Consider the following 22429-nt stretch of genomic DNA (forward strand, 5'->3'; position numbering starts at 1 on the left):
AGAAAGATTTCGTCTTTGGGTGCATACTCTGATTTTGGATTTGGTCTCTTAGGTGATGAGGAGCCGCCGGCGGTGACATTGCTGGGCTGCAGTGCCCCCACAGTTTGTAAAGCAGAGCTTCATCATCTGGAGCACAGCGGGGGAATCGAACCTGTGGCCCTGTGATATCATGAGGACAAATCTGAGGTTCTGGCATCCCAATTGTGTGCAAACTGAACTGGACACTTCACATTGAGATCTTATGACTCAAAATGTGCTCTGGAATGCCAGGATGTCCGTTACTACGGCAACCACTGCTGTCTTAAAGCGCTACATCTTGGGATGATGACATCACCACTACGTTTAAACCACTACATTTCTCCACTACTACTCCAGAAACTTGCGTTCTGGATCTCTAGTGCCTGGGAAGTTATGACAAATGAGTGTTCAATTCCCAAACAACAACAAAAGTGGGAGACCGCTCAAGGAGATCACATTTGGGACCAAGAGACAGAACTTTGAGGTACTTTTTCCTGGCAACAGCATCTGCGGAGGACTTGAGCGCCATGAAGATTTGTACTTTATTTTTTATAATAAAGATGCTGACCTTGTAGGGGACATTTGAAGTGAAAATATGGGACTATTATTACTACTATTAATACTATTATTTAAAGGAACGGTGCTCTCCAGCATCCCACCTGCACTGTAATAATAAATCCAATTTTAAACAGGAGACAAGGTGATAACGTTTATCTTGATGTCTGCTAATGTTATGTAATATTTCTCTGTCGTACAAAAGTTTTCATGGAGCTTTTTAAGGTGTGGTTTTAGAATGACTGCCGACACGTACACAAAGAAAGGGACGACTCCAGCAGGTTTAAAATTTGTTGGCGAGGGAAGATTCTGCATTTCCTGCTTGTGAATAGTTTTGTTTTTCTTCCTGGAAATGTCTTTTTTGTAGTTTGTTTTTCTGCATTTTCTAGAAATGTACTGTTTTATAGTACCTTAATATAGGAAATAAAGAAACCAGTTAAATAACATGGTTATTTATACCCCTAAGTGTCTTTTTGGAACAGATATATTTGTTAGCAAATGGAGAGAATTGTTTGTGTCAATTTTTGCTTTGAGCAGACTGGGATTCAACCCCTCCAGTGAGAGACACTCCTTTTGACTGACTGAAGAGAAAACGAGCAACGACAGCGGCATTGTATGTGAGCTGCGAGGCGTCACAGCTTAAAACAACAACAAAATAGCTCGAAAATGGCAGCCCTTCAAAGTAATGGTACAGTAGAAGTCAACTTTTAGAGTTGGTTCACGCCTTACAGGCTTTTAATGTTAGACTACCTTAACACTTAATCTTATGGCTTGTGTTTGCTTCCAAGATGATTAAATATGACATTTTATTAAATAATGGATTGATATAATGTAACATCATCCGAATTTATATATTAATTGCTCAATTTATGTACTGTATTTGTACATGAACGGAAAAGAACAAACAAAAGTTCTTACTTTTACAAGCTTCACCGGAAGTGGCTTCTCCTCACTGTCGCTAGCTTGACTGGGCGAACAAGGTGCTTGTCAGTTGAGTCACTTTTTTCTCTGCTGGGCGGACTTTTGGCTGAGAGTTTTGACTTTGACCTGTGTTATCGAAACATTTTTATATGCTCTCTTACCGGGAGCCTCTTGTTTCGGTGTTTGTTGTTGTTTTGTCAGAAGTTTGGCGGCTTCGGACGAGGAGGAGCTTGCGGTCAGATGCAGACAGGTGATGGACGTCATTCTCAATCAAGGTGAGCACAGTGAGAAGATTTGATAGGTTTTGATTTCATATATCGTTACATTGAGGTCTTTCGCTGTTTCTATCAGAAATAAAAACTTATAGTACATGTTTGTGTTGTGTTTGTGACGAGACAGCGAAATATTAGCTTGAGGGTAGTTTGTAAATATAAACAAATGTGTTCCAAAATGGCGGCCTGCTGTGATGTTAACTATTACTAAAGCTTGCTTTTTTTCTCTTTCAAAGCAATACTATCTACACGTATGCGATTATGTAAATGTATTTTGCTCTTTATGAGGTGTCAAAATAATTTTCTTCTTTTACTTACACTTTTCTGGGCTCTAAACACATATTTGTACCAAAACAATGCACTTTTGTTATAAAAAAAAAGTAGTCTCCCTAAGCGGCCAATTAAGTTGCTATGATACCATCCAGACACTAGGGGGCGTGTTTGCATGGCATAGGTTGTGTACATCTGAAGCTAGACTACATTGGAGGGAGATTAACTGTAGCAGATCTAGTATTGGTGGCCCTTTTTTTTTAGTATTTATACAATAGAACCTCTGACGTACTTTATTGAATTTGAAATTTGAAGCATTTGTCATCACAGGAAGTAAAGTAAAATAAACTGTGGCCATTATACAACCTTTAGATCTTGACTTTAGAGAGAGCATAAACAATGCTACAGAAACAATCTACTGTACAGTGTACCAAAACAGTAGAGACAGGAGTGTACAGAGTGCACATGAGTCATCAATTAAAATGTATTGCATTGCAGCCTTTGAATGTCAGCCAATCACAGGCCGCTAGCGTCTTCACGTTGAAGTAGGCGTTGCCACAATACTGTAAAAGGGAGTTAAACCAGCCATGAAAAAGTGGGTCATCCCCTCCAGACATGTTTAAGGATAAAACTGCTGTGCTTTAAGAGTACGGCTTGTCTGATTTCCTCCCATTCTAAATCCAATTTTATTTTTTTTAAGCGACACAAACACAAAGCCCTTAGGGTGAGCCATGTGACTTGCTGGTGTAGTAAATAAACAGTTTTTTTGGCATATGTGTCACACTTAAATATTTCAGATCATCAAACAAATTTAAGTATTAATTAATGACCACACAACTGAGCACAAAGTGCAGTTTTTAATTGAAACTTTTTAGTTTTAACTGACATGGCCTGAACTGGAAAAAGTGATTTCCCCCCTATTGTAATATAACAGTGGTTTATCACTCCTGCGTTCAAGTGGAAAAGGTCATAAAGCCATTTCTAAGCTTTGGGACTCCAGCAAACCACAGTAAGAGCCGTTATCGACAAATGGTGAAAACATGAAACTGGTGGTGAATCTTCCCAGTAGTGGTCGAACAACCAAAATTACCCCAAGGGTGCAGCGATGACTCTTCTGAAAGGTCACAAAAGACCCCGCAACAACTTCCAAAGAACTGGAGGCTTCATTTGCCTAAATTAAGGTCGGTGTTCAAGGTCAGAATCCACCATAAGAAAGACAAAAACGGCGAGTTTTAAGACCAAAACCACTGCTGAACAAAAATAAGATTAAGGCTTGTCTCAATTTTTGCCACAAAACACCGAATAAAAAAAAAAAGAGAAGATCATAGCAAAAGTAAAATGTGGTGGTGGTAGTGTGATGTTCTGTGGCTATTTTGCTGCTTCAGGACCTGGAAGACTTGCTGTGATAAATGAAACCATGAAAACCAAATTGAAACCAAACTGGGTTCCGCAGCAGGACTATGATCTGAAACAGACCAAGAAGTCCACCTCTGATTGGCTGAAGAAAAACAAGCCAAGTCAAAGTCCTGATCTGAATCCCATTGAGATGCTGTGGCATTACAAATGTATTGCTGTATGAATTAAAGCCTTGTGATATGTAGAAATGAACTGCACTGTTCATGTTGTGCTGCATGGGCGGCCATTTCCTTTTCCTATGGTTCTCATCACATCCCTGATATCCTTCTGTGGTGGCGTCACCCTTTTTTCAAAAACAAAAGTGCAACTAGACTACCTGTAAGCAGCAGCGAGTCAGGAGACAGGAAGGAGAAGTTGATGTGGATCTTCTGTAGAAATGTTGCTCATCCGCATTTACGTGACGTGACGATGGCGTTTGTCTGAAGTCATTAAATCATCTCATTCCAGCACCTCGCTCAGGTATGATGCATTGCTGGCTCCCTTATTTGTTAGCAAGTGTATGCTCGTTTTTGGCTTTCAAAGTCAACATTATTGACAGAGTCTGGCAACAAGGGAAAATGCAAAGTCATAAAGTGGTGAATACCAACAAAAGAAAGTCAGAATGATCATTAAAAAAGGCGGGTAGTCGGCTGACATAGAATGTTGTGGTACAGGTTATATCAGTGCAGTGCAGGAATGAATCATCTCTTAGACACACACATCTCATTCATCATATATGATTGGATAAAATGTAAACATAATTGTGCTTCCAGAATGAGTTTTTTTTTAATTTATTGTGACCCAAAAAATTTTTTTGATTTTGCAGCACTGTTTTGTTGTAGCAATAGTTGCAAAGTTTTGAGGCTTTATTTTTGTTCTCAATGTTTTAAGTGTTTTTTGTAAACATAATATTTAAAAAAAAATGCTTAATTTGCATGTTAAAGTTACATTTTACAGTTTACATCTTTGAACATGACAATAGTAGGGCTGCAACTAACAATTATCTTAATAACTGATTAATCTGCATGTTATTTTTTTTGATTGACCAATTAATCGGCTTTTTAAAACTTATTTTTATTTATATTGATTAATACATTCATTCATTTTCTACCGTTTATCCTCATGAGGGTTATTTTTATTTTATTTTTATTTTTATTTTTATTTTTATTTTTATTTTTATTTTTATTTTTATTTTTTATTTTTATTTTTATTTTTATTTTTATTTTTATTTTTTATTTTTATTATTTTTATTTTTATTTTTATTTTTATTTTTATTTTTATTTTTATTTTTATTTTTATTTTTATTTTTATTTTTATTTTTATAGTTGGAGCATAGAAACGCTGTTTATGATTTTCTAAATATATGCTTTTCTAAATACGATTTGTAACATTATTAGAGCCCTGTAGACATGATATAACACCCCTATAGTCACCTCTACACTCTTTTTTTAAAATTCTTTGTTCACAACACATAGCTCAACCATAATGCACAGGCTACGGGATCGCTACCATAGCAAGCTCCCGAGCTAACTAGACTTATTTTAAACTTGAAGTGTTTCAAAAGGAATGCTTTTGCCCTGGGCGATTGCCCACGTGGCCCATAGCCAGAACCGCATGACCCCTTTTGTCCGTCTCTTCTTCCTCTCATCCCTTCATCATTTTTCCCCTCTGTGTGCCATTTCAGGGTTAAGCCACAAAAGAAGACGGCCTCCTTCTCCTTTCTCTCGGCTGACGGCTGGTCCTTAAGAGGGGTGAGATGAAATCCTTCCTGTTTCCCACTTTCTTTTTGGTTTGTGTCCTCTTTTGACCATCCTCTCTCTACCAATCGACACACTGTGCTGTGTATAGCACCGCCCCTTTCAGTAATCAACCACTGCACATGGCACCACAACAAAAGGTCATCAAAAATGTATGCAAGTGTACAGCAGTATACATTGCAAATTGGATTAAAAATTGATGTATGTAACTCATGAAAGTGGGTTGCAAGGCGATCGAGTGGTTAGCGCACAGACCTCACAGCTAGGAGACCCGAATTCAATCCCCGCCTCGGCCATCTCTGTGTGGAGTTTGCATGTTCTCCCCGTGCATGCGTGGGTTTTCTCCGGGTACTCCGGTTTCCTCCCACATTCCAAAAACATGCTAGGTTAATTAGTGACTCCAAATACCGCTTATCGTCATGAGGGTCGCGGGGGTGCTGGAGCCTATCCCAGCTGTCTGGTGTCTCCCTGGTCTGGTGGCCAGCCAATCACAGGGCACATATAGACAAACAACCATTCACACTCACATTCATACCTATGGACAATTTGGAGGTGACAATTAACCTAGCATTCCAAAAACATGCTCGGTTAATTGGCAGGGTGTTGGAGCCTATCCCAGCTGACTTTGGGCGAGAGGTGGGGTACACCCTGGACTACTCACCATATAGACAAACAACCATTCACACTCACATTCATATCTATGGACAATTTGGAGTCGCCAATTAACCTAGCATGTTTTTGGAATGTGTGAGGAAACCGGAGTACCCGGAGAAAACCCACGCATGCACGGGGAGAACATGCAAACTCCACACAGAGATGGCCGAGGGTGGAATTGAACCCTGGTCTCCAAGCTGTGAGGTCTGCGCACTAACCACTCGTCCGCCATGCAGCCCCAGAACATAACACAGGAGGACAATTTTTGGACTCCAAGATCACAGTTAATTTTTTTTGGGGGGGGGGGGCAAAAGTGACACAGTTGACAGTGACAAGCCTTGTGTGATGATGATATAGTCCAAGCAGAGTAAAGGTTTCCTGCAGGGCCCTCCAGCGGGTTCTGCATAGGTCACCCATGGTAACTTTATAGTAAATGTCCATAAACATGAATTAGCTTTTAGCCATTAGATACAAGTACAAACATATGTTTTTTGTGTGTAGCTGAGTTAATGATCTTGTTGTCATGATGGGGTCCCCCCCGCGTCTCCTGTAGCTCCTAATTTTAGCCTGTTTTTCCCAACCACCGTCACTTCCTGTTTGTCCAATGGGAACTGAGCAGTGGACGCACACAATGCGAAGGGTTCCTGTTCTTCAGAGACCGCACTTGCAGTCGACGAGCGATGTTTTTAGATGTGAGCGAAGAGAACATGAGGAATGTTTGAACAGAGGTGATACCACGCAGGAGGATATACAAAAGAGACGAGAGAAGACATCACTCTTGGTCGAATGCATGTGTGGAAAAGAGTTGAGTGAGTCTGGAGAAGGAAGAAGAAGAAGAAGAAGAAGAAGAAGAAGAGGCAGAGAAGGGCAGCATCAGATGTGACTGCAAATATTTCAAGTTAAAATTGAAGAGCAGATCTCACACTGATGATGGGCTGCTGTCTCTTTGTTTACTACCGGGTGAGTCTCTGATGGAAAAATACAAAAAATTATACTCTACCTCTTAAGTTAAACACAATTTATTGTATATTTATATTTATTTTTATTTTAATTGAAATATATTTATCATATATTTATACCATACTGGTCCACCTCTAATTTATTTGCATTTCAAACTACTTTTTCTTTGTGTTTGTCTGTTCCAGTGTTAAACCGCAGCCATCATAAATGCTTTATTAAGCGACATTTTAACATGTTACACAAGTGTAAAAAGAAGTAAAGCAGTATTAATAAATAAATATACTATACACTGCTTCTTCTGTCGTTAAAATTTTTCTGGAAATATTTAAAAATGGAACCAATTTGTTGTTCTATGTTCAGTTGTGTTGTTGCTTGGGATCAATATTGTCGTTCTAAAGCTGCGTGAAGTTGACTGCAATATGAATGTTTGAGCAGACACATAATCAGCCTGTTCCACGTTGGACCTGGTCCTGGACCTTAGACCGAAGTCCTCGTCTTTAATGTCCTTTAATGGCATTGAGTTAATCTTAAAGGTAAAGTCTGCCCAATTACATAACGTCCGGCTCACAACAAAGTCGCAACACAATACTGAGTAAACGTCACACTTCCCGCCATTGTCCCCCCCCCCCCCACCGGTATCCCCCCTTTATCCTCTCCTCTTCTCGTGTCCTCTCCTTGCCGCCTCCCACGTCTTACTGTCACACTTCAGTGCAACCCTGATGACCTGTCGGGTTGTGTGTTTGTGTTTCTTCCTGTTTAGTTGCCATGGTGGCCTGCAGGAAAGAGGGCGTTGCCTCGGTGACATCAGTGGTTACTGTACCTACCGTCATAAATAGGGGTGCTCCGAACGCTGATATCAGTGAAAAAGCGATTGTATCGATATACTTGCTTCATAACGCCGATCAGCTCCGCCCCTTACTGCAGCATCCATGCTAATGTGGAGTAATGTGATGTACCTTGTGTGTTGCAGAAGAAAAGGAAGCAGGCGAGCAGAGATGCCGACTCGCTCAGTCTCTGCAGTCTTGACATCAACGTAAGTTTGCTTTTTTTTGCCAACCTTTGTACAGTGGAAAGCCCAAATTAAAACATGACCCAACCCAATAGGGAATAATGAGCTTCAGGATGAAACTGTGGCCATCATAAAGGGTTTATTAACCGTACAGGCAATGCTTTAAGTAACATTTTTAACATTCCTAGTTGCCCTATAATTGTAAAAAGAAATAAATCACTGTTAATATAACTAAATAAAACTAAAAGGAAGTAATAATATAACCAAAGTTACATGGGATAGGCTCCATGACCCTCATCAGGACAAGCGGCATAGAAAATGGATGTATGGAATTAATAAACACACATATTCAGGACCTTGGTGTAAGTTTACAATCTACAGTCAATAATATCTGAATTAAAAGAAAGTAAACCAACCGAAAACTTCATTTGTGCAACTTGATTACCATGTTAAAAATAAGCATATACATTTGTCCCTTTCTACATCTAGGCATTTTTTTTATTTTTTATTTTTTATTTTTTATTTTTTATTTTTTATTTTTTATTTTTTATTTTTTATTTTTTATTTTTTATTTTTTATTTTTTATTTTTTATTTTTTATTTTTTATTTTTTAATGTATTCAATACAAATAACAATGGACGATTATTAGTAAAAAAATATTGAAAAACAAGTTATAGTATTCTGGCCACTAGGCGTCACTACACTGCATGTAGTCAGTCACAGCATATCCGACACGACATAGCTCTCATCCGACTTTGTGTGGAAGTGGTAAAATTTTGGCCTCTTACTTTGTCCTCCATCCCTCGAAACACTTTCTTAAGTTTACAATGGGTAAATTGGAGAGGCTAACTAGTTAGGTCAGTAGCTTGCTATGCTAGTAGCGTGATCTGATTACAATGAATAATATAAGTGTAAAGGTGACTGTAGGGGTGTTATTTCACGTCTACAGGGCTCTAATAATGGTGAAAATATTATTTACAAAGTGATAAACAGGTTTTCTATGCTCTAACTACGAAAATATTACATTTATTAATATTGAATCTTAATTCGCAACAAATTAACTGCAATAAACGAGGGACGACTGCATCACAAACAATGTAGGGCGATCTTAGTGTATTTTACCGCATGCAATCTATTAGGAAGCATCATCCTGATGAAGTTTCTTACTTTCAGTTTATATCTTTCAAAACGGAATGAACCAATGACCCAATAATGACCCCCATTTTTCCCATTGGGGGAACTTCAACAATTCTTGACTGAAAAGACTTTTCTACCTTGGTGTGGCGTGTTGTCTTGTCCCTCGGGTTGGGTCCCCGATCTTGCATGCATTTGTATTTTTAGAGCCGGCAGCCGCCAGTTCCTTCCCGGGAGTTTCCCGCTCGATTAGCCCAGCACAGGATGCCAGCCCTCCACATTGCTGCACTGCACTCTTTATATTCAATTTATACTCATTTATTTGATGGTGACGGCCATCCTTCTTTGTACCTATAGAGGCTTAAAAGAAAAACAACACGTGCGGTACGTAGTTGTGGTGGCTGTTGTTTGCCATCCAATTAATTATCGACTTTTCCCCCTGCCTTAATTAATTTCTACTGGGGTCACATGGTTTGATGAGCAATTATCGATTGGGGACAGAAGAGAGCTTGTCACTCTTCCATTGCTGTTATGTTCTTATTTTGGTAATGGTAATGGTTTTATTTCATTTGAACATGCGCCAGATTACAATTGAATGCATCACATAATCAGTTCACAGTTCCACATGTCCAAAAGGAGTAGGAAGAAGCAAAGCTTATTAAATCCTACCCCTCTATTTGGTACTTTTACAATCAGTAACTGTTACATTTGTTCACTTCCTGCCTTTCTAATATAATTCAAGTTTTTTTTCATTCATTTTTATTTATTTTTATTTAATAAATTGTAATTATTAATTAATTATTTTTTCATTATTTAATTAATTTAAATGTTTATGTAATTTTTTAAATATATTTGTTTATTTTCTTATTTTTTGTCAAGTACCAAAGTACGAGGTGATATGCCCATACAATGACATAATGGGTACCATAGTAACTGTCAATATGGTAATGGTTTTATTTCATTTGAACATGCATCAAATTACAATTGAATGCATCACATAATCAGTTCACAGTTCCACATGTCCAAAAGGAGTAGGAAGAAGCAATGCTTATTAAATCCTACCCCTCCATCTGGTACTTTTACAATCAGTAACTCTTACATTTGTTCACGTCCTGCTTTCCATAAAACAGTTTAAGGTTTTTTTTGTTTAATAATGCTCCTCGTACCGAAGTACAAGGTGATATTTTGCTCCACACATGCTGCAGATGCCACTATTGCATTTGCAACGTGGCCATGTGTCAGAGTGAAATAAGAGCTTTTAGTCAGTCGGGTCCAGTGTGTCAAACGTCTGCCAGCACACCAGCCCACTTGTGTACAATGGAGCTGAATCAGACGGCCAGCCATTGTCCACTGAAGGCTACATGTGTTTCATGTCGAGGTCAGATGTCACGACGGGTGCTCTGACTTCCTGACTCTGCCATCAGTGACTGGATCCAAAGTAAACCATGGAAACTGCTCTTAAATATGACACAATGACCAGTGTTGTTTTCTTTTTTTGCCACTGAAGAGGACATTATATGAGTGACTGACATTGTTCCTTTCAGCTTCAAACCTTAAAGAGGACCAATTATGCTCGTTTTTCAACTCTCTGTATTGAGTTGTGGTCTTCTATAGAGCAGCTACACACAATAACCAGCACAGAAAATGTTTTCGAACATTTAGATACGTATTCTAGCTGTATTTCCTTTGTGCTTCCTGCCAAAACGGTTTGTTTTAATTTATTCCAACCACGGCCCGCCTCCACGAGAATACATTCTAACTACATTTATAGGTCAGAAAAGAACCCCTTTTAATTAAATCTTAATTATTATATTATTTTACTGTACAAAAGTCTTGGTTTGAATGACATTTTTCCCAGCTGTTTCCCAGCATTTCTGTGCACTGATTAAATCTAGAATGCTATGCCAGCACTTTTTTTCTGTGGCTAAATCCTGTCACACTCGTCTTATTTTTAAGAAAACAATTTAAAATGCTCACAGCTACTAGACATGAGTTCAATTCCACCCTCGGCCATCTCTGTGTGGAGTTTGCATGTTCCCTCCGTGCATGCGTGGGTTTTCTCCGGGTACTCCGGGTTCCTCCCACATTCCAAAAACATGCTAGGTTAATCGGCGACTCCAAATTGTCCATAGGTATGAATGTGAGTGTGAATGGTTGTTTGTCTATATGTGCCCTGTGATTGGCTGGCCACCAGTCCAGGGTGTACCCCGCCACTTGCCCGAAGACAGCTGGGATAGGCTCCAGCATGTCCAACATGATAGAATGAAAAGAAGTTATCCTCCTATTACGTGTGGAAGTGGTACGATTTTGGCTTTTTTTTTGTTTTGTCTTTGGGCTGCACGGCGGTCGAGTGGTCGAAGACAGCTGGGGTAGGCTCTAGCGCCCCCTGCGACCCTCGTGAGGATAAGCGGTAGAAAATGAATGAATGAATGAATTTATCATTGTATAAGTCAATATATTGTTACATTGTTAAAATTGCCTTTTATTTGGGAGACGGTAAACGTGGCTGTGCGTCCACGGATGTAGAGAAAACCACAGTGCTCACTGTCTGGAACGCGGTAGTCCTGCAAAAAACGACACAGCACCAGCGGTGTCTCTGACAAAGTGTGTCCGACAATGAGTGCTCGTCCTCAGGCAAGCGAGGTTTAAGGAGCAACAGCGACGCCTACTCTGAGTTAAAACAGTGGTGTGTGTCTATGTGTGTGCATCTAACTGGCTCCAGCTTGTGCCAATCAAGGGTGTGTGTGAGTGCTCTCTACGTGTGTAAGCTGTGGTAAGCAGATAAGGTTGCCGAGCAACCTGTCCATGCAAACATCAAGCAACAGTGCTTCCATTGTTGAATTCTACACTACTTCTATTGTTTAGTTCTAGTCGACTCTAACGCAGTGCTTATGACTCGTAAGGACTTGAACATTTCAAGTGCATGACTTTGGACTTGACTTGACTTGAGACTTGACTTGGCTCTGCACAGCTTTACTTTAGACTTGAGATTAAAGACTTGAGATTTACTTGAGGCTAGCAAAACACTCTGCATGTTTGTCCATATGTGCCGTGGGATTAACTGACCAGGCCTCACCCAAAGTCAACTGGGATAGGCTCCAGCTCATCTGTGACCCTAATGATGATGAGCGTTATAGAAAATGGATAGATGGTAAAAGACTTCAGAGCGGTCGTGTACATTCATTCACGACCGTGCTGGAGCCTATCCCAGCTGTCTTCTACACCCTGGACTGGTGGCCAGCCAATCACAGGGCACATATAGACAAACAACCATTCACACTCACATTCATACCTATGGACAATTTGGAGTCTCCAATTAACCTAGCATGTTTTTAGAATGTGGAAGGAAACCGGAGTACCCGGAGAAAACCCACGCAAACTCCACACAGAGATGACCGAGGGTGGAATTGAACCCTGGTCTCCTAGCTGTAAGGTCTGCGCGCTAACCACTCGACCGCCATGCTGCCCCCGGTCGTGTACATTTTAGAGTTTATTTTTTCTAATCAATCATGGGCATCACATCTGCCTCCTGAACCTGAGCGTGACATCTCAAGAACGCTTTGAAAAGGGGGGGGGGGTCGCGCAGCATAAATAATTTCAATATGCACACCAGCAAACACAAGCGAGCGACTTAAAACAGCTGCAAAAAAAAAAAAAAAAACAGGGCAGAGGCTTTGCCGCCTCCAGGCTACTGGTCACCCCCCCCCCTGTAATTACCGTACTGTTGCTATTGACGCTGATCGATGTTGGCGTACGCAGTGGCACCAGTTGGCAGTAACGAATAATCATGAGCTTGTGTACAGGTCACGTTTCAAGTGAACATGGTTAGTACACTTTAAATGTCATGTGACAACACTGTGACCATTTAGGGGCGGTCTTCAGTGAGCAGAAATAGAACTTTTGAGCTCAGAGTATTGATAGACGAGAGACAGAAAGGAGGAAAAGGTGGAAAGGAAGGAAGGAAGGGAAGGAGTGAGTGAGTGACAAAGCGGTGAGTCAAAACGAGAGGGGGGGGAGCTGACAAAGCATTAAAAGGCGAGCGAGCATCACTTATACACAGAAAGGTGAAGATTTAAGAGGGACTTCAATAACCACAGAACTAGAACAGGAGATTCAGGACTTGGAATGTTGGACTCTCGGACTTTCGGATCCTGTCATTGACTGGGATGTTGTTGCTGTCGCCATCAAAACCCGGCTGATATTCTGGTCCCAATCTTAGGCTGAGGACACAATGTGACCATCGGACCAGCGGAGGCGGGTGTTCAGGAAACACAAGGTTGACCTCAGCCTACTTGCTGGGTTGGCACAAAACTCCCTTTCCCTTTCCCAGAACTTGACTTGCCCTACAAAGTCTACAGGCATCTGCTTTTGTTCGACTCTTTGGTGTCGGTCTATTTCGGACACTACAAAGGGACCGTTTATTTTCAACTCGGGACATCTTGGACATTCGTCTCGAAGCTTTTTGGAGCTTGAGCAGGGTTTTGGGTTTGAGCATCATGGTTGCGGGGCAGAACCAACTGGTTCTGCTGGTGCAGCAGCTGAAGCCCAGGTTCTCTGTGGAGTTCAGTCGGGACAAACAAGTTGTGGTAAGGAGCTATGATGTTGTTTTCTTAATTTGGATTTTGGCGCTGTAGCGTTGCTGTCACTCGTATTTTGAGCAGATGATTGATGATAATCAAGCAACTGAATTAGCCGTTAAACTATAAATTACTGATTATATTGTAAAATGTAAAATGTTGATTGCATTGGGGGAAATGTTGTTATACCTTTCTACACATCCTTACAAGATGAAAGGAACATAAATATTTGTCATATTGTCATGATGAGCATTTCTCCAAAAACATGCTAGGTTAATTAGCGACTCCAAATTGTCCATAGGTATGAATGTGAGTGTGAATGGTTGTTTGTCTATATGTGCCCTGTGATTGGCTGGCCACCAGTCCAGGGTGTACGCCGCCTATCGTCCGAAGACAGCTATGATAGGCTCCAGCACAACCGTGAACCTCGTGAGGATAAGCGGTAGAAAATGAATGAATGAATGTTTTCTTCTGTGAACATGATGAGAGGGTTCTTGCTCTGATAGGAAACACTGGGTTCAATATAATGTTCTTAGAAGCACATAAAAAATTATATTAGAAAGCAGGAAGTGAACAAATGTAACGGTTACTGATTGTAAAAGTACCAGATGGAGGGGTAGGATTTAATAAGCTTTGCTTCTTCCTACTCCTTTTGGACATGTGGAACTGTGAACTGATTATGTGATGCATTCAATTGTAATCTGATGCATGTTCAAATGAAATAAAACCATTACCATATTTATTATAATTAATATAATATAATTATCACTATATGATGGTGTGCCGTATCTAAATGGACTGAAATATCTTACAAAAGCTGAAATTTGAGTGACATCAGAAGTGTCAACCTTTTATAGCTAGTTTAACAGAGTGCTAGTTTTTACTTTTTGTTTGTCCGTGTATAATGCATCTTTTGAATATCAATACAATGTGAATTATGGCTGCTACTGACTGCCGTAGACAAACTATTTTTTTCAGATTAAAATGAACAAAGCATTATTAGAGCCCTGTAGACATGACAAAACACGACTATAGTCACATTTATACTCTTTTTTTTATTTACAACATATTGCGCAACTGCAGGGTCTTGAGACACATGCTAACTCGCAAACTCGAGAGCTAGTGACCTAAACGGTAGCCATCAAGTTATTTCCTTTAAACTTAAATAGCCAAAAACCTACCACTTCCACACGGATAGGGAGGATAACTATTAAGAGTTATTTAACCTTTAACATGAACATTAATCAAATGTAATAATTTTTTACCATACAGCATCCATATCAAACTTGCGCGGGCCGCACTAACATTAAATTAACATTTGGCCCGTGGGCCGCGTGTTTGAGACCCCTTCTATATGGGAAACAATATGTTGGAGTTTGAAGAACACTTTGTACATTGTACAGAATGCTGCTAGAAACAGCTTCTGGACTGGTCTTCTGATGTTGTTGTTGTTGTCGTGCAGGAGCCCAGCGCCAAGCGCAGCAAAGCCACCGTCTCCAGGATGACATCTCTGGCCAGTCTGCTGCCGCCCGTCAAGACAGCATCGCTGAAGAGGTTTGGTCAGACACTGCAGGTGAGCTTTAGTCGTCTGTAACCACAACCTTGAAGTTCTTCCTCAATGAATGGACATTTACCTGTATGTATTCGCCATCAGCGCTCCATCAGCTTCCGGACAGAGAGAGCACTTCCTCCTGCTCCTCCTCCTCCTCTCCCACCACCACCCCCTCCTCCTTCTTCATCCACAATGAAGACACGCGTGTTCTCAGCAGCCATCTCCAACTCTTCCACATCCACAACTATGACACGGGCATCCACGGCACCAGCCCCGGCTGCTAAGCGCCGTGACAGCAAGCTTTGGAGTGAGACGTTCGATGTTCACTTGGGAGCAACACAGCCTCTCAGCCCAAAAGAGATAAAAAGACAGGAGGTGAGACCCTAAGGTGGAAGTTAGAATTCTGATATTCATCTCTATTCATCTTCAATCATCTCCAAGAGGAATGAAAGATTAATGAATGCCATGCTTTTAATCGTTCAGTAAATGGAATGCACAATTTCAACCTTAAAAGTATGACAGCAGTGGTTTCCAAACTTTGTACAGTCGCTAAAGACGTGATGATGCAACACTACAATAGACGAGAGCAAGTTTGGTGTAGTTTTAAGTCGAAAAAACTAATAAATCACTTAATATACACAATAATCATCACATTTATTTTATAGTTCATATGATGCACACAGAGGCTGCATGGCGGACGAGTGGTTAGCGCGCAGACCTCACAGCTAGGAGACCCGGGTTCAATTCCACCCTCGGCCATCTCTGTGTGGAGCTTGCATGTTCTCCCCGTGCATGCGTGGGTTTTCTCCGGATACTCCGGTTTCCTCCCACATTCCAAAAACATGCTAGGTTAATTGGCGACTCCAAATCCATAGGTATGAATGTGAGTGTGAATGGTTGTTTGTCTATATGTGCCCTGTGATTGGCTGGCCACCAGTCCAGGGTGTACCCCGCCTCTCGCCCGAAGACAGCTGGGATAGGCTCCAGCACCCCCGCGACCCTCGTGAGGAAAAGCGGTAGAAAATGAATGAATGAATGAATGATGCACACAGGGGCTACATGGTGGTCGAGTGGTTAGCACGCAGACCTCACAGCTAGGAGACCCGGGTTCAATTCTACCACGTGTTTTTCCAGGGACTCCGGTTTCCTCCCACATTCCAAAAACATGCTAGGTTAATTAGCGACTCCAAATTGTCCATAGGTATGAATGTGAGTGTGAATGGTTGTTTGTCTATATGTGCCCTGTGATTGGCTGGCCACCAGTCCAGGGTGTACCCCGCCTCTTGCCCGAAGACAGCTGGGATAGGCTCCAGCATGTCCAACATGATAGAGTGAAAAGAAGTTATCCTCCTATTGCGTGTGGACGTGGTACGATTTTGGCTTTTTTTGTTTTGTCTTTGGGCTGCACGGCGGTCGAGTGGTCGAAGACAGCTGGGATAGGCTCCAGCACCCCTTGCGACCCTCGTCGAGGATAAGCGGTAGAAAATGAATGAATGAATGAATGATGCACACAGAGCAATGAACAACTTCATGCTATGTCTCCTTTCTGCTCCATTCTTGCACTGTGAGGCGTTCAGGCACACTTGTAATTCTGAGAGTTAGGTGATCATTTTTATTCATGTACCCCTTATTACAATTGGTGTACTCTTGGGGGTAAGCGTACCACCCTTTAGGGACGTAGGTGCATCAGTTATTAACGAACCTTGTGTCCCCGTAGGCCATTTTTGAGTTGGCACAGGGTGAGCAAGACCTGGTAGAAGATCTCAAGTTGGCAAAGAAGGTAAACGTAAACGCTTGGACATGTCTTTCATGCAGAACCAGTCCAGAAGTGTGTGTGTTCATGTGTGTCGTGCAGGCCTACCATGACCCCATGCTGAAGCTCTCCATCATGACCGAGCTGGAACTGAACCAGATCTTTGGTACTCTGGATTCACTGATTCCCCTGCATGAAGGTAGCAGAAGCAGTTCCTCTTCAAGTCCTCCTATGTTAATCTGAGCTACAGTAGATGTTCACACTGTCTGTCGTGTCTCACATCAGACCTGCTGAGTCGCCTCTGTGAGGCCAGAAAGCCAGACGGGTCCACCGAACATGTTGGACAGATCCTGATTGACTGGGTGGGTCATGGAGTCCAGATAACAGTTTATGGAGACTACAAAAGACAATGTAGACCAGCAAGCACGTCTCTGTGTCCCCTGCAGCTACCGTGTCTGTCGTCCTATACGGCCTACTGCAGTAACCAGGTGAAGGCCAAGGACCTTCTGGACCAGAAGAAGCAGGATCGCAGAGTCCAGGACTTCTTGCAGCGCTGCCTCCAGTCACCGTTTAGCAGGAAGTTGGACTTGTGGAACTTCCTGGATATTCCTCGCAGCCGGCTGGTGAAATACCCGCTACTCCTCAGGGAGATCCTGAAGCACACTCCCAACGACCACCTGGACCAGCAACACCTGGACGAGGCGGTGAGGGAAATACTCTGTATGGTGTTTTAGGTTGGATTCTGTACAAGATGGGAAGGGGAGGGGGCGCAAAGCAAGTCGTTAGATCAGGGGTCTCAAACACGCGGCCCGCGGGCCATATGTGGACCGCAGGATACTAGTTTGAGGCCCCCGCCTTGATATGAAAGTTTAATGTTAGTGCGGCCCGCGCAAGTTTGATATGGATGCTGTATGGTATCATGTACCCAGAAAAAATTATTACGTTTGATTAATGTTCATGTTAAAGGTTAAATAACTGTTAATAGTTATCCTCCCTATCCGTGTGGAAGTGGTAAGTTTTTGGCTTTTTAAGTTTAAAGGAAATAACTTGAAGGCTACCGTTTAGGTCGCTAGCTCTCTAGTTTGCGAGTTAGCATGTGTCTCAAGACCCTGAAGTTGCGCAATATGTTGTAAATAAAAAAGAGTATAAATGTGACTATAGTCGTGTTTTGTCATGTCTACAGGGCTCTAATAATGCTTTGTTCATTTTAATCTGAAAAAAATCATTTGTCTACCCACCAACTATATGTGGTTTCTTAAATTTGTATTATTACTATTATTATATTTATTTATTACTGATTGATTTTCTTTATTCTTGTTTTATTCATTTTTCATCTTATTTTGTGCAGAAAAATAAACATTAAGATATTTGAGAACAGTGGAATGTTTTTTTCAGAGCTTTTATTGTAGAAAATTGGAACCAAAGCACTGAAAAAGTTTGTATATTTTTCTGTTTTTAATAAATGCGTTTATTTTTTATTTTTAAAACCTGATGCGGCCCAGCCTTGCCCAGCCTTGCCCAGACCCTAGCACCAGTGGCCCCTAGGTAAATTGAGTTTGAGACCCCTGCATTAGATAATCTCCTTTGTTATGCCGTCAGGTGTTGATCTTATTAACAAAGTACTTTGATGATGACTTTGCTGGTGAGACCGGATTTCTCAGTTGAATTACTTTCCTATTCAAGTCCATTCTGGTGCTCGGTTGGGATACATTGTTTTCATCTACAATGCTATTTTTTAGCATTCTTCTGAAAGTCAACACATGTGCTCCACAGATGCTGATGGTCCAGAGCGTGGTGGCGGACATTAACAGACACACAGGAGAGTCTGAGTGTCAGTTCTATAAGGACCGCCTGCTCTACACCGAGGTGGGAATGAGGGACACCCTCATTGAGCGCTCCAGGATGCTCAGCTGCCACGGGGAGCTGAAGAACAACAGAGGCCTCGTTAGTACACGTTTACAACGTTCCTCTTTTGCTGTTTCGGCTCATTCATGTCAATCATCTGATCTCTGCAGAAGCTCCACGTCTTCCTGTTCCAGGACGTGCTGGTCATCACTCGATCCATGTCTCTCAACGAGCAGCCAGTCGGCTACCAGCTCTGCCGCCAGCCTATCCCGATCAGAGACCTTGACTTGGAGGACCTGTTGGATGGAGAGATGAGAGTGGGCGGGTCCATCAGAGGGGCTTTCAGCAACAACGAGCGGAGTTAGTAGCTGTCGGATAAAAAAAAAAAGTCTTACGCCACCATTAGGAGTGTAGTTTTAGCAATGTCACCCAATCGAGTGCAGACCTCCACAAGGCCTAAATGTTTGTTTTATTTGTTTCTGGTTCTTGGAGGGTGATGGACTTTAGATGTTCCACCATACTGTAGTTTCTTGTAGATGTTTATTTGTGGTGTCCTGAGACTTTTGCGCAATATTTTCCATCTCATCGAGATATACGTTTTAATTTAATGAAGTGTCAGCTGACCGTTATCGCTTTCTGCTGTCTCTTCTCCACAGCTAAGAATTTCTTTCGTGTTTCTTACCGGTGTGGAAGTCAGCAACAGAGCCACTGCTTTCAGGCCAGCGATGCCTTCAACAAGCAGCAGTGGATCAACTGTATCAGGCAAGCGAAGGAAGCTGCAACCCTCAGCGAAGACCATCAGCGTCCAGTTGGACCATGTCCGCAGGAGGAGGAACTTTGCGGAGACATAAGGCCGCTCTGTGAGCGACATCCAGGGCTGGAAAATGACAAAGCGTTGAAGGAGGAGACTCATTTAGAAGGAGGGAACAGTTTCTCAGTGATGAGGAACGAGGTGGTAGAGATAGAGACCGAGACGGAACAACATGGTGAACCAACGCACTTGAGCATCAAAGCAGACGACGACAAAGGAGAGAGACACACAATGAGTGACAAGTCCGATGGCACCTCCCTTACCGAGGAGGCAGAGCAGAGTGGCGCCGAGGAGGAGGTGGAGGCAGTCAGTATGGACACCGGTGGTCCTGGAGGAGAGATTATACAATGCTGATGTTTGCTGTCAAACTACCTGAAGACACAAGAAGAACCCCCATGTTGGGTTCCCCAAGTGCTGTATCCTGACTCCTCATAACTATGGTAAGCATGACCAAGCATTTTCCAAAGACACAGCCAAAATGCTGCCTTGCTTAACGGTCAATACACCTGCACCCGCTGACTGTACACATGATGCTTTATTTAGTCAGTAGCCTCTTTCACTTTCACCTCTAAACGTCATTGTACTGTATGACTGGCACCAAAACACAATTGGGGGATGAAGTCAATCTGATGCAGTAACAGAGGTGGACCATTCCCTGTGTGCGAGGGTATTTCACAATGCCCGTATCAGGGTCCAAAGTTGCATAATTATTTCACAGGAATGCCTCGTTTCTCTAGGTTGTGCGTGAAAGTAACAGGTGAAGAAACATCAGATTGACTGTTACCGCCCATCTGACGAATGTGTGAAAGAAGCTATTGACTGATTCCTTCTAAGCTTAATGATGCTCGGAGCCATGTATTTATTATTCAGTCAATATGTCACATGGTCACGCCAAGGGGTCTCATCTATAAAGCTTACGTATGCACACAACAAAAGTCCATGCACCCGGGTTCGGGGTTTGAGGTTCGCGGGGAGTGCTGGAGCCTATCCCAGCTTTCTTTGACCCCGGACTGGTCACCGGCCAATCACAGGGCACATATAGACAAACAACCATTCACACTCACATTCATACCTATGGATAATTTGGAGTCGCTAATTAACCTAGCATGTTTTTGGAATGTGGGAGGAAACCGGAATACCCGGAGAAAACCCACGCATGCACGGGGAGAACATGCAAACTCCACACAGAGATGGCCGAGGGTGGAATTGAACCCTGGTCTCCTAGCTGTGAGGTCTGTGAAGTCATATGTTAGAAATAATAATAATAATAATAAATTTTATTTGTATAGCGCTTTTCAGAGTACTCAAAGACGCTTTACAGTAGAGAAAAATATATAAAAATAGAGTTGAATAAAAAGATGCATTAAAATACAATATCCATACATTCATTCAGAGCTAAAACAAGGCTAAAAGCAGAAAAAAAAAAACATTCTATGGAAACCAATACATGTTTATCCATCATTACTCCATTATTGACATAAAAACATTAGTGGAAAGTGTTGCCATTTTACATGGCACTAATGGATATCATTTGTCAATCAAATATAATATACTATATTGTATGTGCTCGTCAACATACGGTGACTACAAATACATTAATAGTCATGGTATCAGTCCCAAAGTATGATAAACACCATTACGTACCAGTGAAGTATCCAGACTAAAATAAACAGCATGAAAAGCACAACCTAACACTTGAATATTTCATGACTTTATTTTATCTTTATGAGAATATTATGTATTTCATTAAAAATGCAATGCAATAAAAGCTTTTTCCATAAGGACGCCACATTAAGGAATCACTGCATTGATATTGAATGGTGAAGTGCAGGCGTGCAAAGGGCATAACTTGAGGACCACAAATTGCATTTATCATCAAATATTTTGGTTCGTATACACATTTTGTATTTCCGGCAAACGACATGCATTCTTTGTCAGGATTCCAAGCATTTTTATAAATGAGGCCCCATGTCAGTGTTTTATTTTGATGGTCTTGTACTGTGCTTCAGTATGCCAAGTGTAGCAGCTGCAGCCTGCTGTGTTGTTATGTACTATTTATGTTAACCAAAGCCAGCTAGCTGTGAGGAGATGATAGAATAAAACAAAATATCATTAAAGAAAAACATGGTTGCATTTAAAATAGAACCAATGATGACAAGTCATACCTCACTTTTCCTCTGTTTTTATATTCGGACTGGTCGTATACTTTGCTAAAGGCAAGCAGTACATGCCTATGGCTCTACAGATACTATTAAACAATAATCAAGTTGTAGCGTGTAGCTTTGCTGCATTATCCCTCACTTACCAAAACTCCTCAAATCAGAAATATGCAGCACAAAATTTGTGTATTTACTGTATGTATGTAACTACTGGACAACGTATTGATGTGTATATGGATGTGGGAATAAAGCCAGAATAAGTAAGCCTTAATGGTTTTCATCATTCATTCATTCATTCATTTTCTACCGCTTTTCCTCACGAGGGTCGCGGGGGTGCTGGAGCCTATCCCAGCTGTCTTCGGGCGTCACCCTGGACTGGTCGCCAGCCAATCACAGGGCACAAAGCACATATAGACAAACAACCATTCACACTCACATTCATACCTATGGACAATTTGGAGTCGCTAATTAACCTAGCATGTTTTTGGAATGTGGGAGGAAACCGGAGTACCCGGAGAAAACCCACGCATGCACGGGGAGAACATGCAAACTCCACGCAGAGATGGCCGAGGGTGGAATTGAACCCTAGTCTCCTAGCTGTGAGGTCTGCGCGCTAACCACTCGTCCGCCGTGCCGCCCACCTGGTTTTCATTAATCTCAATAAAATATTCCCTTGTTGTCAACTGTCTCTTTTTTGAATTCAAGCATATTTTTACACAGAAATATACAGTCACAAATAGCAAAATTAGCATGAAATAGCAATATAGTAAGGATTATCGGTTATATA

The 22429-nt window shown here is 41.6% G+C and overlaps 2 protein-coding genes across 8 annotated transcripts in view; both read left to right on the forward strand.

Moving 5' to 3' along the window:
- The window catches only part of il17rd (interleukin 17 receptor D), a 32725-nt gene extending 32108 nt beyond the window's left edge, over window positions 1–617 (forward strand). For all 3 annotated transcript variants that reach the window (XM_078798765.1, XM_078798766.1, XM_058055235.2), the window contains one exon: window positions 53–617. In XM_078798765.1, coding sequence (XP_078654891.1) covers window positions 53–165 — 113 coding nt within the window. In that variant the 3' untranslated portion in view covers window positions 166–617. The remainder of the gene's footprint in view (window positions 1–52) is intronic.
- Window positions 618–1536: 919 nt separating this feature from the next.
- Window positions 1537–21104, forward strand: arhgef3 (Rho guanine nucleotide exchange factor (GEF) 3). Of its 5 annotated transcripts, none has more exons than XM_058055490.2 (12): window positions 1537–1769; window positions 5116–5182; window positions 7773–7835; window positions 14985–15095; window positions 15177–15449; window positions 16792–16854; window positions 16930–17026; window positions 17113–17189; window positions 17274–17531; window positions 18601–18771; window positions 18843–19032; window positions 19329–21104. In XM_058055490.2, exons 1-12 carry the CDS (start codon window positions 1735–1737, stop codon window positions 19835–19837), a joined length of 1914 nt encoding a protein of 637 aa, XP_057911473.2. In that variant the 5' UTR covers window positions 1537–1734; the 3' UTR covers window positions 19838–21104. The 5 variants fall into 5 exon arrangements, with proteins under 5 accessions (XP_057911473.2, XP_057911474.2, XP_078654625.1 ...); XM_058055491.2 differs by having other exon boundaries at window positions 7776–7835; XM_078798499.1 differs by lacking the exons at window positions 1537–1769; window positions 5116–5182 and adding an exon at window positions 6120–6802 and having other exon boundaries at window positions 7776–7835.
- The last annotated feature ends 1325 nt before the right edge of the window (window positions 21105–22429 follow it).

The sequence above is a fragment of the Doryrhamphus excisus genome, linkage group LG18 (assembly GCF_037039965.1).
Source record: "Doryrhamphus excisus strain RoL-2023G ecotype Guam linkage group LG18, RoL_Dexc_Guam_v1.1, whole genome shotgun sequence".
Taxonomy (NCBI): domain Eukaryota; kingdom Metazoa; phylum Chordata; class Actinopteri; order Syngnathiformes; family Syngnathidae; genus Doryrhamphus; species Doryrhamphus excisus.